The sequence below is a fragment of the Eublepharis macularius genome, chromosome 4 (assembly GCF_028583425.1).
Source record: "Eublepharis macularius isolate TG4126 chromosome 4, MPM_Emac_v1.0, whole genome shotgun sequence".
NCBI classification, from domain to species: Eukaryota; Metazoa; Chordata; class Lepidosauria; order Squamata; family Eublepharidae; genus Eublepharis; species Eublepharis macularius.
Window position 1 is genome coordinate 134176408 of NC_072793.1, and position 16616 is coordinate 134193023.

Below are 16616 nucleotides of genomic sequence, written 5' to 3' on the forward strand. Positions count from 1 at the left end.
CTTGTATATGCTGTCGCCATCCAGGCCTGCAATACTTATTCCCTATAAACATAATGTTGATAGTCCTTCCCTAAGTCAAGATCTTCTTGCATCAGAAACATCAATCAATGGGGTTCTATTACTCCCTTTACAGTTACATCTATTCTCCTTTTCCACCCATCCTCTTTTGTTTAACATGCACTGTGAAGAGGACTTTTATGAAATCCAAAAGCTGGATCACTTGTTTATGATTTCAGCTGACCCAAATAAAAATGTGATAGTTGTTGCTACTTGGAATTTTTTTAAATGGACCAAGACGGTTGCCTGCATTTTTTTTGTTTGTTTAATGAAAGGTTTAAATCTCAGGGAATGGGCCTGGAAAGTCCCTGAAGAAGGAATCAGCAATCTGTTTACAGACTGCCAACTCTGGGTTGGGAAATTCCTGGAGATTTTGGGGGTGGAGCCAGGAGAAGGCAAGATTTGGGGAAAGGCCTCATTGGAGCAAAATGCCATAGAGTCTACCCTTCAAAGCAGCCATTTTTTCCAGGGGATCTGATCTCTGTACTCTGGAGGCCAGTTGTATTTCTGTGAAATCTCCAGCCACCACCTGGAGACTGCTAACCCTTGTTTACAAGCCTGATGCCAGCATCAAGTGGACCTTGATAACAATGGGCTTCACTTTACAATATCCAATGAAAGCTATCTTAGTTGTGTGCATGTATCCCATTATTGACTACTCTGATTAGAAGAAGCTCATGCAGAGATCTTTTCTAGCCCCTCTACTCTTTTACAGTTGACAGATAGTCCATTATTTAAGCATTTAACAATTTAAAAACTTTATAAAAACACTTTGAATTGAACATGTTCTTGGCTTTTAAGTAATAAAGAGACAATTTGCAGTGCGGGATGAGGAACCCAGGGTCCAAGGGAAAACTGCAGATCCAACAAGCTTTTGTGTCAGCTGATAGGAAACATTTTTATGCTCATTTATCATTAACTAGTATTTATTTTTATTAAAAAAAATAATTTGTTGAAAATTGCCCAGTGATGAATTCTTATCTGATGAACAAGAGTTGTAATGAGAGAGAAATTCTTCATATAACTGCAAGGAACTCTTAACATAATTATAGCTGTTAATATGAGGTATGACTCAAGTAGGTGAACAGTTATTTATGGATTGATACAGGTTTCTGCTAACTGAATGCTGGCAAAATGATTGGCTGTTAATCATAATACACTAGAACAATGGAAATTATCTGATACACTTCGCTGTTTATGTCTCAACATAGTGCACTAGCTGTGATCAACCTTACAATGGAGCCTAATAATAACCAGGTGGAAAAACCAGAAGTATAATTCATTGTATTTTCAGAAATTGATAGCAGTATCTGTAACTAGCAGAAGCTCACATAATTAACACTGCAATCGTATGCAGAGTTACTCCAGTCTAACACTATTGGAATCAGTGTGCTTAACTGACTTAAGGGTGGGTGTGCAATATGTTTGCAACTGTTTTATGTAGGTTTTACTGAGTGATTGATTTTTAATTTATGCTACCATGTTTTTACTGTATTTATTACTTTGTATGATCTGCTCTGATCATACCTGCAAGGAGAGTGGAATTCAATAAAATAAATAGATAGATAAATAAATAGGGTTAGCTGTAAGTGATTAGCGTCTGTCCAGCGACTCTTAGAAAGGTACCACCTAAAGTTAGCTAAGTACATCAAACCACAGAAAGCCCATGATCGGATCTTCCAACATTACAAAAAAAGGGCTTTCGATTTGATTAAAGTGGCAACATTAAATGATCCTTCTTCCACTTCACCTTAAAAGATGATGCTTTAAAGCAGGGTGGAGATATATATATAAAAAATGGATTTTTAAAATTTAAATCTGATTTTTTAAAAGAAAGTATTTTTGAGGAAAAATCTATCACATGATAGTTTTCTATTTACAGTCCATCATGAAATAAGGATTATTTTTAAATTATGTAGCATGAGTTTATATATTCATGCAATGTTTAAATTTGTTCGTAAATGAATTCCATCAATCCATTCACAATGTCATGCTCTTCTGGAGGTTTCTGTAAGATTATTGGGCATTTTTTCTATTTAAATGATATTATCACAGATGCTTGGTTGTTGTTTTTTACAGACTTCAAAACTGAATTTGTGTGTGCAGAGATCACATGCCTCTTCTTCACAGAAAAAAAAGTTATAAAATAAACATATAGAGTTGAGAAAAAAGACCTTAATTTCATGGTTCCTTTGCAAATCTACGTACACAGAATCAACCCCTTACCTCTTAAGTGCTAAATTTTAAAAAATTCAATGAATAGAAGATTGTTGGGAGTGGAATAGATCTGCACAAAAAGCTAAGTGAGAGGAGGGAAGGGCAAGCAGTAAAAACGAAAGTGAAATCTTCTGAGCAGAATACTCCACAAGTATTTGGATCTTTGTGTGTATAGCCTGAGGTTTATCATATTATTCTTTCCTTGGAGGAAAAAACCTATAATGGCAGCAGATTGTAAAAGAGACCCAGTTTGGGAATATTTTAATAAAGTTCCTTTACCTATGGGTAAGGCAGGCATGCATGCAAAATGCAAACACAGCAACAAAGAAATGCAAGGCCTGGTGGCCCGAATGAAACCGAATCCCTGCTGGGAGTGGAGGATCCCCTGATCCCACCCTTTGGCCCCTCTGCACCCACTTAATTTGGTGGGGGGGCATGCTCCCCTGGGGCACCCCCCCCAAGTCGAGCAGCACTGCGCACCCTGAGCTGAGCCACACGCCCTAAGCTGAGCCATGCCACGCTGTGTGCCCCGAGCTGAGCCAAGCCAAGCTGAGCGACTCAGCTTGGGGCATGCGGCGCAGTTTGGCTGAGGGCGCGCAGTGCGGCTTGGCTCACGGTGTGCGGTGCAGCTCGGCTCGGGGCGTGCGAGGCATGCGGCTTGGGGCAGAGCAGGAAAGCAGGGGATGTACTCCTGCACAGTGACAGCAGGCAGCAGTGACAGCAGCAGCAAGAGCAGGTTGCTTTTGTCACCACTGCTGCCGCCAGTGCTGGCTTTTGCCTCTTGCTGCTGTGGCCCCTAAGAGCGAGCGGTCGGTTGGCCACAGTGAGAGCTGGTGGTGGCAACAAGGGCCCCCTTTAACCTGGGGTGCCCTTTGACCCATGTGATGACATCACTCGCGGAAGTGATGTCATCACACAAGCTGAGAGCATGTGTGCGCTGCGTGCACACAGAAAGGAAGCCAGGGTAAGTACTGGCTCACAATCCCCCTGCCGGGAGACTACGGGGACCTGGGGATCCTCTGTTGAGGGACTCCAGGTCCCTGGCAACCCTAAACAGGCAGTATCTTCAGGTTGGTAAACATTTTGATTTCATCATATTTAAAGACTGCCTTGAGGAACTGTCTTGTTTCAGCAAAATTATATTTGTGATTATTACTGCATGTTACTGTCATTTTGATAGAGTTGTTATGAAGAAATAAAGAGTTGAAACAAGCAAATATTCCATTTTGGGGGGCAGTACTGAGTGGCAGTGAATACAATGAGTAATACTAAATAAGCAGAAATTGTACAAATAATAAAAAAACCGGCATTGACTATTTTTGTTTAGAGGAATCCATCATCGACATAAAGGATTCTGGAAACTATCCACTTTTTAGATCACCATCCTCCTGTTCTACAGTTTCAGTTAGCTGTTCAGGATAGTATTTCAGTCACAAAATATACATCACATATCCACGGTATATCATCTAAAAGAAATAAAAACGACCATCCAAGAACCTCTATAGACAAGTTTGTGATAAAAAACAGCAGATTAGAAAAAGAGTTAATTGATGAAAAAATTGCCCAGTTTATGTATGTGACAAACTCTTCTTTCCGTTTGACTGACAACCCACACTTCATTAATATGGTTCAGTCACTGAGACCAGGATACAGTCCACCCAGCAGAGCAGATGTTGCAGGGAAACTGCTGGATAAAGTATATGACAGAGAAATGGAGCAATGTGCAACTGTTCTAGAGGATAAAATTGTTAACCTAAGTCTTGATGGGTTGAGTAATGTCCACAATGATCTTGTTGTATGTGCTTGTATAACAACAGAAGAAGGGAATGTCTTCCTTGTAGAAACCATTGATACGTCAGGAAATGTACACACAGTAGAATGTTAACAAGAAGTGGCAGCAAAAGCTATAATAACATGTGAACAAAAATTCAAATGTCTAGTACGCAGTTTGGTCATGGACAATGCTGCAAATGTATCCAAGATGAGAAGAAATTTAGAAGAGCAGGAAGGGAATACAAAGCTGTATGCAATTAAAGGTATTTGAATTGAATTGAATTGAATTGAATTGAATTGAATTGAATTGACAAAGCTAATAACATATAGTTGCAGTGCTCATTTGCTGCACCTCCTAGCCAAAGACTTCAGTGTTCCAGAAATAAAGACTAATGTCATTGAAATTGCTAAATACTTCCATAACAATCATTTTGCAGCAGCAGCTCTGAAAAGAATGGGTGGAACCAAGCTAAAGCTCCCACAAGATGTTAGATGGACTTTGTAGTGGGCCATTTTGAGCAGTATATCAAGAACTGTCCTGTCTTGATGACAGTTTGTGAACAAAATTGAGAGAGAATAGATGGCACTGTCACGGCCAAATTCCTCAACATGGGGATTAAGAGAAATGTTGAATATATGCTGAGCATCCTGAAACTCATTTCTGTATTTCAAAATACAGAAAACTACTTGTTTTATTGTTGATGCTGTTGAAATTCGAAAGGAACTGAGTGAGTGCTTAAAAACAGAGTTGCACAATGATAGAATTAAATTACAAGCATTAAAAAAAAGAATGGGACAAGCACTCTCTTTAGCTCATTTTCTTGCAAATATTATCAATATCTGGTACCAGGGTCAAACCTTAAGTGCTGAGAAAGACAAGTTAGCTATGGCATGGGTATCCAGCAATCATCCATTTGTAATGCCAGCTATAATAAACGTCCGACCTAAGGGGGAACTATTCAAGAAATATATGTTTGCTGATGATGTTTTAATGAAAGTCACACAAGTGAACTGGTGGAAGTCACTTAAGTACTTGGATTTAGTGACTGTTGAAGTAGTAATTTCACTTTTAACAGCAGTAGCTTCTTCTGCTGGCGTAAAAATACTATTATCTTCCTTTGGACTAATTCATTCTAAATTGAGAAATTGTTTGGGACCTGATAAAGCAGGAAACCTTGTTTTTCTTTTCCAGATTATGAACAAACAAGAAGATGAAGATGAGTGAGCTATAGAGGACAGTATTTTAAGTTTTTCATGTGTAGATGGGGCTGATAGTCTTAATTTTTTTTAAAAAAGATATTTTGTTTAAGCACATCATTTAACAAACATGGATGTTTAAGCAAATACAAGAATACGTATGCTATAATGTTATTGTTTTAGTTAAATAAAACTATTTAAATTGTTGTTATTAAGGTAACAAATATTTTTCTTCCTCCAATAAAGTACAGCAGAAAAGTTGTCCAAATATGAATGATTAACCTATTAAACTGAAGAGACATAATTATGAAATTACTGTGAGGTGAACTATCTATTATGTTTCTAATAGCATAACCAAATCAATAATTTTTTTGATATAACTGTAAAACTAATCTGAAACGTTATTTTAAAATTGAAACATTCATCTCGTTGTAAATATTAAGATTATACTAGCAAGAATGAGTATGTAGAAAACCATGATTTAAATCTACTCTTACTGACTAGTGATTTAAATCATGATTTAAATCAAATCCACCCTGCTTTAATACTTCCATTTATATTACCACTGCTCCAATCAAACTCAGCTCTTTCTGCATCAGTTTTAAAAAACCTGGATGATCCAATAGTGCATTTTTCACATCACGTTTGGGTTGGACCATGGGTAATGAGCTATTTTAAACAACAGTTTGCCGTGTTGTGGTGATCACTACCATACCTCATAAACACAGTCTCCAAATAAACATTTTAAAGCAGAAAGTTCTCTCAAGCTAGTTATGATAAAATTTCATTAGATGATTTTGTGATACTTATATAAATCTTTCAGAATGATGCTTTAACATAAGGACACAATTTCACATCACCTTTTTAGACAACCACAGAGAATAATATTCTGTTATGCTGTTAGTTCTAATTGTTGTTGTCAAAATTCTCACTGAAACTTGATCATTTTGTTTGTCTATGCATTCTGCCATCTGCCACCAAGCAAACATTGACTTTTTGACTGTTGCTAATGCAACTTTCTTGTTAACTTCATTTTCTGAACAGCAGCATCAATGCAGTTGGCTCCAGTTACAGAGCAGGTTTTGATAGACATTCCATGCCCGCAGAGGACAATGAATCATTTTACGCTGCACAAAGACACTGATTCTTCTGGAAATCCTTTTATTTAAATAGTTTACTTACAATCTAGAGGGACCGCTATGACTTCTGTATATGAATAGACTTCCCATTAATAATGGATTATCCTTTTTATGGATTAAAGAGGGAGGGATAGTTGAACATTTAGGGAAAATGGATGACTTATCCTTAAAATAAGACATAAAGAGACCTTCACTCATGAACGCCATCATGTACACATACATACAAAAGAAGAAATTATAGGGTATGTTTAAATAAATGTTATAGGGACACATAATTAGGAGGGAATTTTTATGGTCATAAGGTAAAAGCTTCAGACCAGTCAAGTACTGATCTGTCTAAATAATCATGCAAGAGAATGAATTAAGTGAAATTCAAAAAAACCATCTGAGGAACCTGATCAAACCCAGGACCCTTATGAATCCCCACATATTTGCAGATACTATTTCAACTGTTCACTTATACAGATAGAAAGACTGGGGAAGATGAGAGCAGTTTGGAGGGAGAAACAAATGTTCAATTAAAATATAAGCTGCACAAATATTAAACCTTAGCTGCTCAATGCCAGCTCCTTTATCATCAGTTTACTGTTACAATTTGGGATCAGAAGTCAAAATCAAAGTCATTGAGACATATACATTAACTTCAGGTCATAGATACAAAAATATAGGATATAGATATCAAAATATGCTGTACATAAAATATGATTCTTAATTAAAATTGCTAGGATAAAACCATATTCCTCTGCCTAATTAAGCATGCCAGCACACAAAATCTAGCTACTTTAAAAGATATTTCATTATAATCACCAAGCAAGAGTGAAATATAAAATTGATTTGATCTACCAGGGTAATTGTGCAGAAGTGGGGTAATATAAGCATTCCAAATGTTCTGGTAAAACTGACAGTATAAGAGGACAAGCTCAATAGTTTCTACCATGCTAGCATGGCATGGACAGAGATGTTTCACATATGGAATGTGAGCGTCTAAATGGAGACGAGAACACTGAAGATTTGTGGGGAGTGTAACATATGCTAGGAAACATCAACTCACAGGTAAGCTCAAAAACCTCAGAGCATAGAACTCATGGCTTCCTATGTCTCTACACTAACGCATAGAGTATGGGAAACAAGCAGGAGGAACGTGAAATCCTAATACAGGAAGAGGACTATGACATAATAGGCATTACTGAAACTTGGTGGAATGACACTCATATTTGGAATACTAGGATTGAGGGATACAGCTTGTTTAAAGCCACTTATAGGCTTTGAATTTTTTCTCTCTCCTCCATAGGATTTAGTTTAAAGCCCTCCTTACCAGGTTTGCAAGGCTCTTATCAAACACATTTTTTCCTACTCTTGTAAGGTGTGAGCTTTTCTTGATAGAAAAGCTTCATCTTGAAAGCGTAAACCACAATCCAAAAAAACCAAACCTTTCCTCATGACACCATCTACGTAGCAAGTCATTTATTTGCAGTATTCTTCTTTCCCTTCCTAAACCACGACCTTCGACAGGAAGAAATGACGAAAACGCAACCTGTGCTCTGAGGTCCTTAACCTTTTTACCCAGTGCAACATCACTTTTAATGCGTTCTGGACTGTGCCAGGCAATATCATTTTGGAAGCCATTGAAATTCATAAGCATAAGCACAATTTCAACAGGAAAGAAGAGACTTTAAGAATGAATAGAGCATGGTTTCCAGTCCTGAAAAACATCAGGCTAACAAACCACTCTACATCCTACAATAGCCCTGCAGAGAAGATTAGCATATCAAGCACCAACCCATATGCTTATGCTTATGAATTTCAATGGCTTCCCTGTGCAATCTGACGAAGTAGTTGGAAGTGTTGTCCAGTATTTTAGTGTCCTGTAATAGGATACTGTGTCCTGTTTGAGTTCGGCTATGTTCAGCCACTGCTGATTTTTCCAGACGGCCAAGTCTGCAGTGTCTTTCATGTTCTTTTATTCTTGTCTGGATGCTACGCTGTGTGGTCCCGATGTAAACTTGTCCACAGCTGCAGGGTATACAGTATACTCCTACAGAGGTAAGGGGGTCTCTACTGTCTTTTGCTGATTGTAGCATCTGTTGTATTTTTCTGGTGGGTCTGAATACTGTTTGTAAGTTGTGCTTTTTCATAAGCTTTCCCATCTGATCAGTGATTCCTTTGATATATGGCAAAAACACTTTTCCTGTGGGAGACTGTTTTTCCTTAGTTGTTTGATTTGTAACACAAAAACTCCAATCACCACCCTCGACAGAAAAGAGGCATAATAAAAACATTAGTAGACCGTGCAAGATGGATATGTGAACTGCACTTTCTCATTGAGGAAACAAATAATCTAAACCACGCACTTCAAGCAAATGGCTTCTCCAGAAATGAAATCAGAAGAGTGATTAAACCAAGGATAAATCAAACACCTAAGGAAAAACAGTCAATCCATATGCAAAAGAACCTCCTCAGGATACAGTGAAGCCTCCCTCCATTAGCATGCCACACCCTGGGAAACTCTTACAGGATGACTCAGCCCAAACCCACCTTCCCGAGTAGATATAAATTACCTGCCAACATCTTCTCCACACTGTGACACTGAGAGATCTCTGTCTTTTGGTGCTACACCTCTGAAGATGCCAGTCACAGCTGCTGTCAGGAACTACAATGGCAAGACCACAGCTATACAGCCCGGAAAATCCACAACAACCATCGTTCTCCGGCCGTGAAAGCCTTCGACAATAAGTCAAAGCAATATTTGTTCCTGCTTTATGTTACTATCTTGAAGTAATGGATATGTTACAAATTAGACCAGAACACTGGACAAGATGTTATTACAAAATATTCTCAATATAGCCCAGCATTTGTGTCTATGTTGCACAGAATGGATTGATTTAATCAGCTTGGTATTATTTAATGTGTCAGCCGGGGCATCGTGGGCATTGTGAGTTATATATAAACGTCGGTAATTTCAAAAGGACTTGTCTGCACTTCATTCCTATGTAGGACTGCTGCATTTGTTTGTTTTTCAAAAGGCAGAAGTTTAGCTTGTAGAACTGATGCCATTTATATTACTTACCTCCGGAATGTGGTGGTGGTCCACATAGCAACACCATTCCTTGTCCTTGTCGGACTGAAACTGTGCTTCTTGTCCTGGTTTTGAAATTTTCAAGATCTGTTAGAAATATATAGGCAAATAAATAAATAAACACACACACACAAATGCATATATGGCTAGCATTCAATTTCCAAATGAGAAAGAGGGCCATATTATAGGAATGCACACACCTTTTCCTAGAGAAGATGCATACATGCAAAAAAGACCACTGCATGGGAAGAGATTTAGTATACAGAAAAAATGAATAGATCCACAGGAAGGTTCAAACACTAGCATTAGAAAACCTATGCTGGTGAAACAGTTGTTCTGTCTTTTACTGCAGAGAACACACCATGGGGAAATCAATAATTCAAGATGGTTACAATAGAACAGCATATCACTCTTTTCATGGGCAGCATATTGATGCCTGATTAATCTTAAACTGCAGAGCAGGCCTGCAGTTTTGAAAGAGGCAGGTATCCAGCTGCAGAGCGATTTTAGATAATTATCTAATTAAAATGCTGTCTATCCACAAGCAGATACAAGTATGATATGTACAAATATCTAAGTAAGACAGTGGATATATTATATTTTCCTTAAATAAAGGGAGCCTCTACAGGCTCCATCCCCAAATCTTCAGGTATATCTCTGCCTGGATTCAGCAACCCTAATCTCCAATGGCACTGGTCCAGGCAGTGAAATGCACATGCAGATCCTTTATGCAGCCCCTCCTCCAAAAGGGTATGAAAAGGGGAAATATTTGGACAAGTTGGCACAGGTACAAACATATTTCAAGAAACGTACCTATCATAGGCAGCAACAAAAATCTAACAGAATGCTACTGATTGCTAACACATTGTTTTATTTACTCTAAATTCCATACCCTGTTTCTAAGAGATCCAGTCTACCAGCTGACTCTCAATTGTATTAACTGCTAATATGAATTGTGTGAACAGGATGGCATTGGAGGAGGAACACTCAAATAAGTTGAAAGAGAAGCAATGGGGGAATAAATAATGGGTACCTGTCAGTATACCAAACCAAGAATATTCGACTTTCAATAAACAAACAAACAAACGAATAAATAAAATTGTAGGACTATTGCCTTATCAGAACTCACACTGCCTAGTTCTCACACAAACAATTCAGCGCACAAGAGTAAAACTAATACATGAATAAGCTTTTGACTACCTAATATACAGTTTATATTAGTTTCCAAAAATAAGTGTCTAGTATGCAGGCTATTTAGCATATTAATGGCTGATCTACATCAATTAAATTAGTGACTACTAACAAGCAGCCTATCATGCCTAGCAGCATTTGGGCAAATCTATCCAGGCTCTAAGCTTAGCCGGTGGCTTCAATTATTCTTACCTATATGTAAAACAGCACCAAGAGATGTTTAGCCTCATTTCCCTCCCTCGTGGGCTGCTCCAACAACTACGGGCTCAGCTGATGCTGTTCAGCCACCAAGGGTGTTCCCTCTCCAGCCCACTGGGCCACTCAAGCCAATGATGGGCTACCTTGCAAGAAGCACCCCCCATCCTTAGATGGCTCAGGATACTTGCTCATTATCCCTTACTATATAGTAACAACTTGCACTATTCCTGCAAAAGCTAGTTATTGCCTAACCAGGGATCAATTCACTCCTCAGGACACTGAGTAGGTAGAAAGAGGTTCTCTCCCAGGTCAATTGGAAGGAACTCCAAAAAAGCCCCTGTTCAAACAGCAGAGAAAAGCTCAACCTGCTGACTGCCTGTTTCACATGAGGCAGCAAATGGCTCATTAAGAGTTAATAGAGCTCTTGTGCTTTATTTAAAATTGGGATTGGCATGAAGGGCTGGGGACTAAATTGTCTCAAAATAAGAGTTTCAACAAATGTCTTCCGTAAAATGTGAAAAGAAGTGACAGCTCTGCCTTTGTTGATAAGGTATGGCTATACTGAAATTTGTAAATAAGGTAGTTAACCCCCCTGCTTCATATTACACTTAATAACACAACAGTGAGAAGTTTCAGGTGTAAGAAGAAAAACAGCAACACAGCAAATGCTCTCTCTGTCATGACTCTTTCCAATACCAGGCTTTCTCAAACGTTCTTTTCCCCTGTTTCTCTACCTTGCATACAACATTTAAAAAGCTCATTAATTGCCAAGGTTACTATTGATGACCCAGCCAATGGCACCAGTTATTGATCAGGAACTTCAGCTGCCAAGGGAATTCCAGGCAAAAACTACAGCAGCTCTGAATCACCTCAGAGGCCTTTTATCTCATGTAGCTGCTTTCTTTTAAATTTCCAGTATTGTTTTAAAAAATATATATCTATAGTAACTGAACTTCTGTTTGCTAATCTCGAAACTGTTGTTCAACACAGAAGCAAATATTAGAGAACCATATATTGAACAGCTGCAAAGTAATTATATTGTTATAAAGGTGAGAAATAAGTATTTGATTTTTATCCCCTTTGATTTTTTTCTCTCTTAAAAAAGTTAATGCATTGACAATATTTTTTGGTCTTACAATTAATTTTTCTACTCATCTCAAGCAGCTCTTTAAGAGACAACATCATAATAGCTGTTTGGTCAGAATTTTTGAAAAGTACTGATATAATGATTTGTAGATAAGGCCATTTGAATTTTTCACATGAATTATCACATTAAAAAAATCAACTGCGATCCATAAAACATCTTTGTTCATAGATGTTATATTTATTATATAAATATCTTGTAAAAGAAGAAGATGGGGGGGGGTGTCACTCCCTGGAACAACAGCTGGACCTGTGCTCTCTTTCCCCTTGCTCCCTTCCACCTATCTCTGTAACCCCGCAGCAGATGGAGCACAGTACAGTAACTGCTGTCACCCCAGTAACAGGAATTAGCAACCTGGAAGAACCCAGAATACCTTTTCTCCCTTTTGGTTTTCCTGGTAGTGCCTCTTTTATTGGAAAGACAGTGCTGCCTAAGAGCTAAACTACATGATATGAGTATGGACGTGAGATTCTCTTCGCCTGCAGCATCATACCGCTGTGGACGAAATCACTTTAAAAGCCTGCACTTTCATGATATGGCTTGCAACCAGGGTGTGGGGAGAAGGAGGGGCTCCTGCCTTCTCCCCTAGGCATTTCCTTGAGCCAAAATGGTGCTAGGAAGAAATATCAACCCCATTTTAGAGCAGCACATGCACTGGAGACATTTTGGGTCAGGAAAATGGTGAAAGGAAGTCAGAAGACCCCTCAGGCTGCAGGTGACTGGCATGAAAGAGAACCAAAGCTTGCATAAAAATCAGTGCAAAAGCAACTGGAAGATTGCTAACTGAATCAGTGGCAGAGAAACTGATAAAAGACAGCAAAAAAAGAGGTAGATTCCATAATGAAGCCATGGAATCCACAGGATTCATTATATGGCTATTATTTGGAGTAAGAGACCTTTGCATCCTTCCAAAAGATAAGATGCTGCAATCCTATACATCCTTATCTGAGAACAAGCACTGATGAACAGAGTTCCATTTACATCAATAAGCATATCTAGAATAGAGATGGGTATGAACAGGAAAAAAACCCGAACACGATGTTCGTTGTTCGTTGCCATTCGCGAACAGGGATTCACGAACATCAACGGACATGACATGTTTACGAACATGTTCGTAGTTGGAGGTTTTTGGGAGCCAGAATGGCCCCCTTGGGATTTAGCTGAACTTTAGCTGGGGAAAGGAGAGTCCACGGGTCTTCCCCTTTCATGTCATTTTCTCTTCACAGTAGCAAAAACTGGACTGTCTGCCAGAAGCTAATTGAGGAGTTACAAACTGACCTTCCCAATGTCCAATACCCACCAAATTTGCAGGGGAAATAGTTCTCACTGTCCTCCAAAGACCCCCCATGTTTCAGAGAGATTGCACCCTGGGAACTGCATGATCCATGGGTCTCCCCTTTTCATGTCATTTTCTCTTCACAGTGGCAAAAACTGGACTGTCTGCTGGAAGCTACTTGGAGGGGTTACAAGCCAGAAGGAAAGCCAGAAGGAGTTCAGAGTTCAGACAGTCCATGCCTATGTTGCCAGGGGAAGTGATTGACAGGTTCCAGACTGTCTGGCTTTACAAATGGCTGACTAACGCCACGGAGAGGGTTTGGAACGAACACATGTTCGCTGGGAAAGGGGTCTCACGAACAGCTTGCTCGCAACAGCGGATTGGGCTGTTCATGGCCTTTTTTTTGTCTGTATTGCTGTTCGTGCCCATCTCTAATCTAGAACTGGCCTGCAAGAACGTGCAAATCTTCAAATATTACTATCAACATGTACCAGTATTAGAGAGAATGGCTATAAAATGTTATATAGATGGTACTTAACACCGAAAAAATTAGCCATAGCCAACAAACAGCTATCTAATAAGTGTTGGAAATGTAAGGAGCATGAAGGTTCTCTATTTCATATGTGGTGGACTTGTCGTAAGGCTAGAGACTTTTGGACCAAAATATGTACTGAGATGTCTTTGATACTCCGTTATAATGTTGCAAAAAATCCAGAAATGTTGTTATTATCATTGCATTTGGAAGATGTTAATAGAAATGATAAGATATTGTTATATTATATGATATCAGCAGCTAGAATAATATATGCTCAGTACTGGAAGAGAGAAGAAATACCTGAAATTGAAGAATGGACAAGGAAATTGTTGTACATGGCTGAAATGGACAAACTAACAAGATATTTGAAGAAGCAAGATCCAGAAACATTTTTGGAAGACTGGAAAAAGTTGAAAAAATACATGGAAAAGAAATGGGATGTTAAGGGACAATTATGGTCTTTCGGGGTTTTTTAAAGAAATTAAGTAAGATAAGATATAATTAAGATCTTTACTAATATTAAGAAAAGAACAACTTTAGTATAGAAATAAGGTATTATTAACAACAGGGGGTTGGAGTGCTGTTGGAAGTCATTATTGAAAAGGGGGGAGGGGGGAAATATACACAGGGGAATTGAAATGGAATGTATTTGTATTTGCAATTGATTATATATTGACTCATCCAATAAAAATCTATTAATAAAAAAAAATCTTCAAATGTTACTCATTCCTCCTCCACCTGGGGTGCAATCAGAGCATAGTAGTATCTGGATTTGTGAGCTTACTCGCTGACAGTGCAGCCCACAGTGCATGCCACTCCACTATCAACTTAAGCATAAACCAGTCCACACAGGATGGAAGTACATTTTTAGACACCACTGTACAAATACATGATGGAAACTTAAGAACCACCTTACACAGGAAACCACCTGATCAGAGAACCTATCTACATGCCTCCAGTCAGTATCCTAAACACATCAAACAATCCATCTTCTACAGCTAAGCTCTACATTACAGCCACATCTGTTCCAGTCCCTCCGATAGAGATTCCAATTCCAAAAGTGTCTGTTGTAGATATGGCAGGTGAGAATCTCTATCGGAAAGACTGGAACAGATGTGGCTGTAATGTAGAGCCTGGCTGCAGAAGATGTATTGGGCACCTGCGGGTTCTACAACAGACACTTTTGGAATTGCAGTGCCCACTTGATATAGTAAGGAAACAGATTGATAAAGCCAGAATGATACCCAGGGATAACTTGCTACAAGATAAGCTCAAACAAAACAACAGAACTCCTATATTGGTCACATACAGCTCTCAGTTCAAACCAGTTCAGTGCATCATTAATGACTTGCAATCTTTCCTAGACAATGATATTCTCCTCTCACAAGCATTGGGATGCAAACTTGTTCTTGTCCATTGACAGCCCTCCTAATCTTAAACAATTTACCACTCACAATAATGCACTTTCTAACATGAGCACAGACTCTGGGACCAGGGCCTGAAACAAACCAAGATGCCAACTGTCCCCACTCCAGCAACACAATCACTGGACATAACAACACCAGGAACACCATCTCAGGTTCATTCACTTGTTCATCTTCCAGTGTTACATATGCCATCAGACATCAGCAATGCCCTTCTACTCTCTAAATTGGACAAATAGGTCAGTCCCTACACAAAAGAATAAATTGACATAAATCAGAAATTAAAATTCACAACACTCAAAAACCAGTGGGAGAACATTTTCATCTTCCAGGACATTCCACTGCTGACCTAAAAGTACCTGCCCTCAAACAAAGAAGCTTCAAGCACAGATTACAACGTGAGATTGCTGAACCTGAGCTCATGTATAAATTCAGAACAATGGAACCCCCGGGGAGTCTTATCTCACTATAGATGCTAATTTCTGTTCTACTCAAACTGTATTGCACCTTTACTTCCTGGAACCCTTTTTTTGCTTTGCCCCACACACTGGCTCAGAAATTTCCATTCCTCTCTGTATCTGAAGAAAGGAGCTTTGATTCTCAAAGGCTTATATCCTGAAAAATCTTGTTGGTATCTAAAGTGCTACTGAACTCAAATCCTGCTGTTCGATTGCAGACCAGTATGGCTACCTACCTGAAACTATCTCCTAAAGGGATAGTTACACCTTTCTCAGGTAAATAATGGTAAATGGGTTTTAAAATGGTGTGACTCCAGTTGGGATTACACTATCAACCTCCCCTGCTTTTTTCACTACACATGAACGTGAGTCATGGATCTCACAATTATTATAGTACAGGATTTTCTCTGAAATTTATCAAAATGTGATATAATAGATTTTCTTGGATACTGCATGGGGAAAGGAAGTGACGCTACACAAAACAGAGGGCTGCTTCTGATCTCTTCCCCCCCTCTCAGACACACACTCTTTCTCTCTGTATCCTGGGAAACAATAAAACAAAACCTTTAAAAAAACTTTAGTAAAGTAAAATAGTAGATAAAGTCCAAACAGGGCCAACATACAAACCAAGTATAACCTAATTTTCATCCCATTTCCTCTTCATGTTGTGCTCAAGCCCTCTCCCAAGAAGGAATAAATAAATTTGGGAGACACTACTTGACTTCTTCCCATAAGTAGTGCAAAGCAATGAGAGTGTAGGGTGGGGGAATAATACAGAAAACCAACTTATGTCTATTCTCAATGGATCCCCTTGGGTTAAATTGGGGTGGTGGTGGTATAATATGAAGAACCCCTTCTTGCATATCACATCCATAAACATGGAAGCTTGAGCGGTTTGGAAGGACCAACATTCCCAGGATGGCCATGTTCA

At 38.8% G+C, this 16616-nt stretch overlaps 1 protein-coding gene across 1 annotated transcript in view; it reads right to left on the reverse strand.

The window, feature by feature from the left end:
• Positions 1–16616, reverse strand: part of LOC129328520 (contactin-4) — a 418707-nt gene that overhangs the window by 254229 nt on the left and 147862 nt on the right. Inside the window, exon 4 of the mRNA XM_054977634.1 lies at positions 9451–9546. Within this exon, the coding sequence (XP_054833609.1) occupies positions 9451–9546 (96 nt within the window). The remainder of the gene's footprint in view (positions 1–9450; positions 9547–16616) is intronic.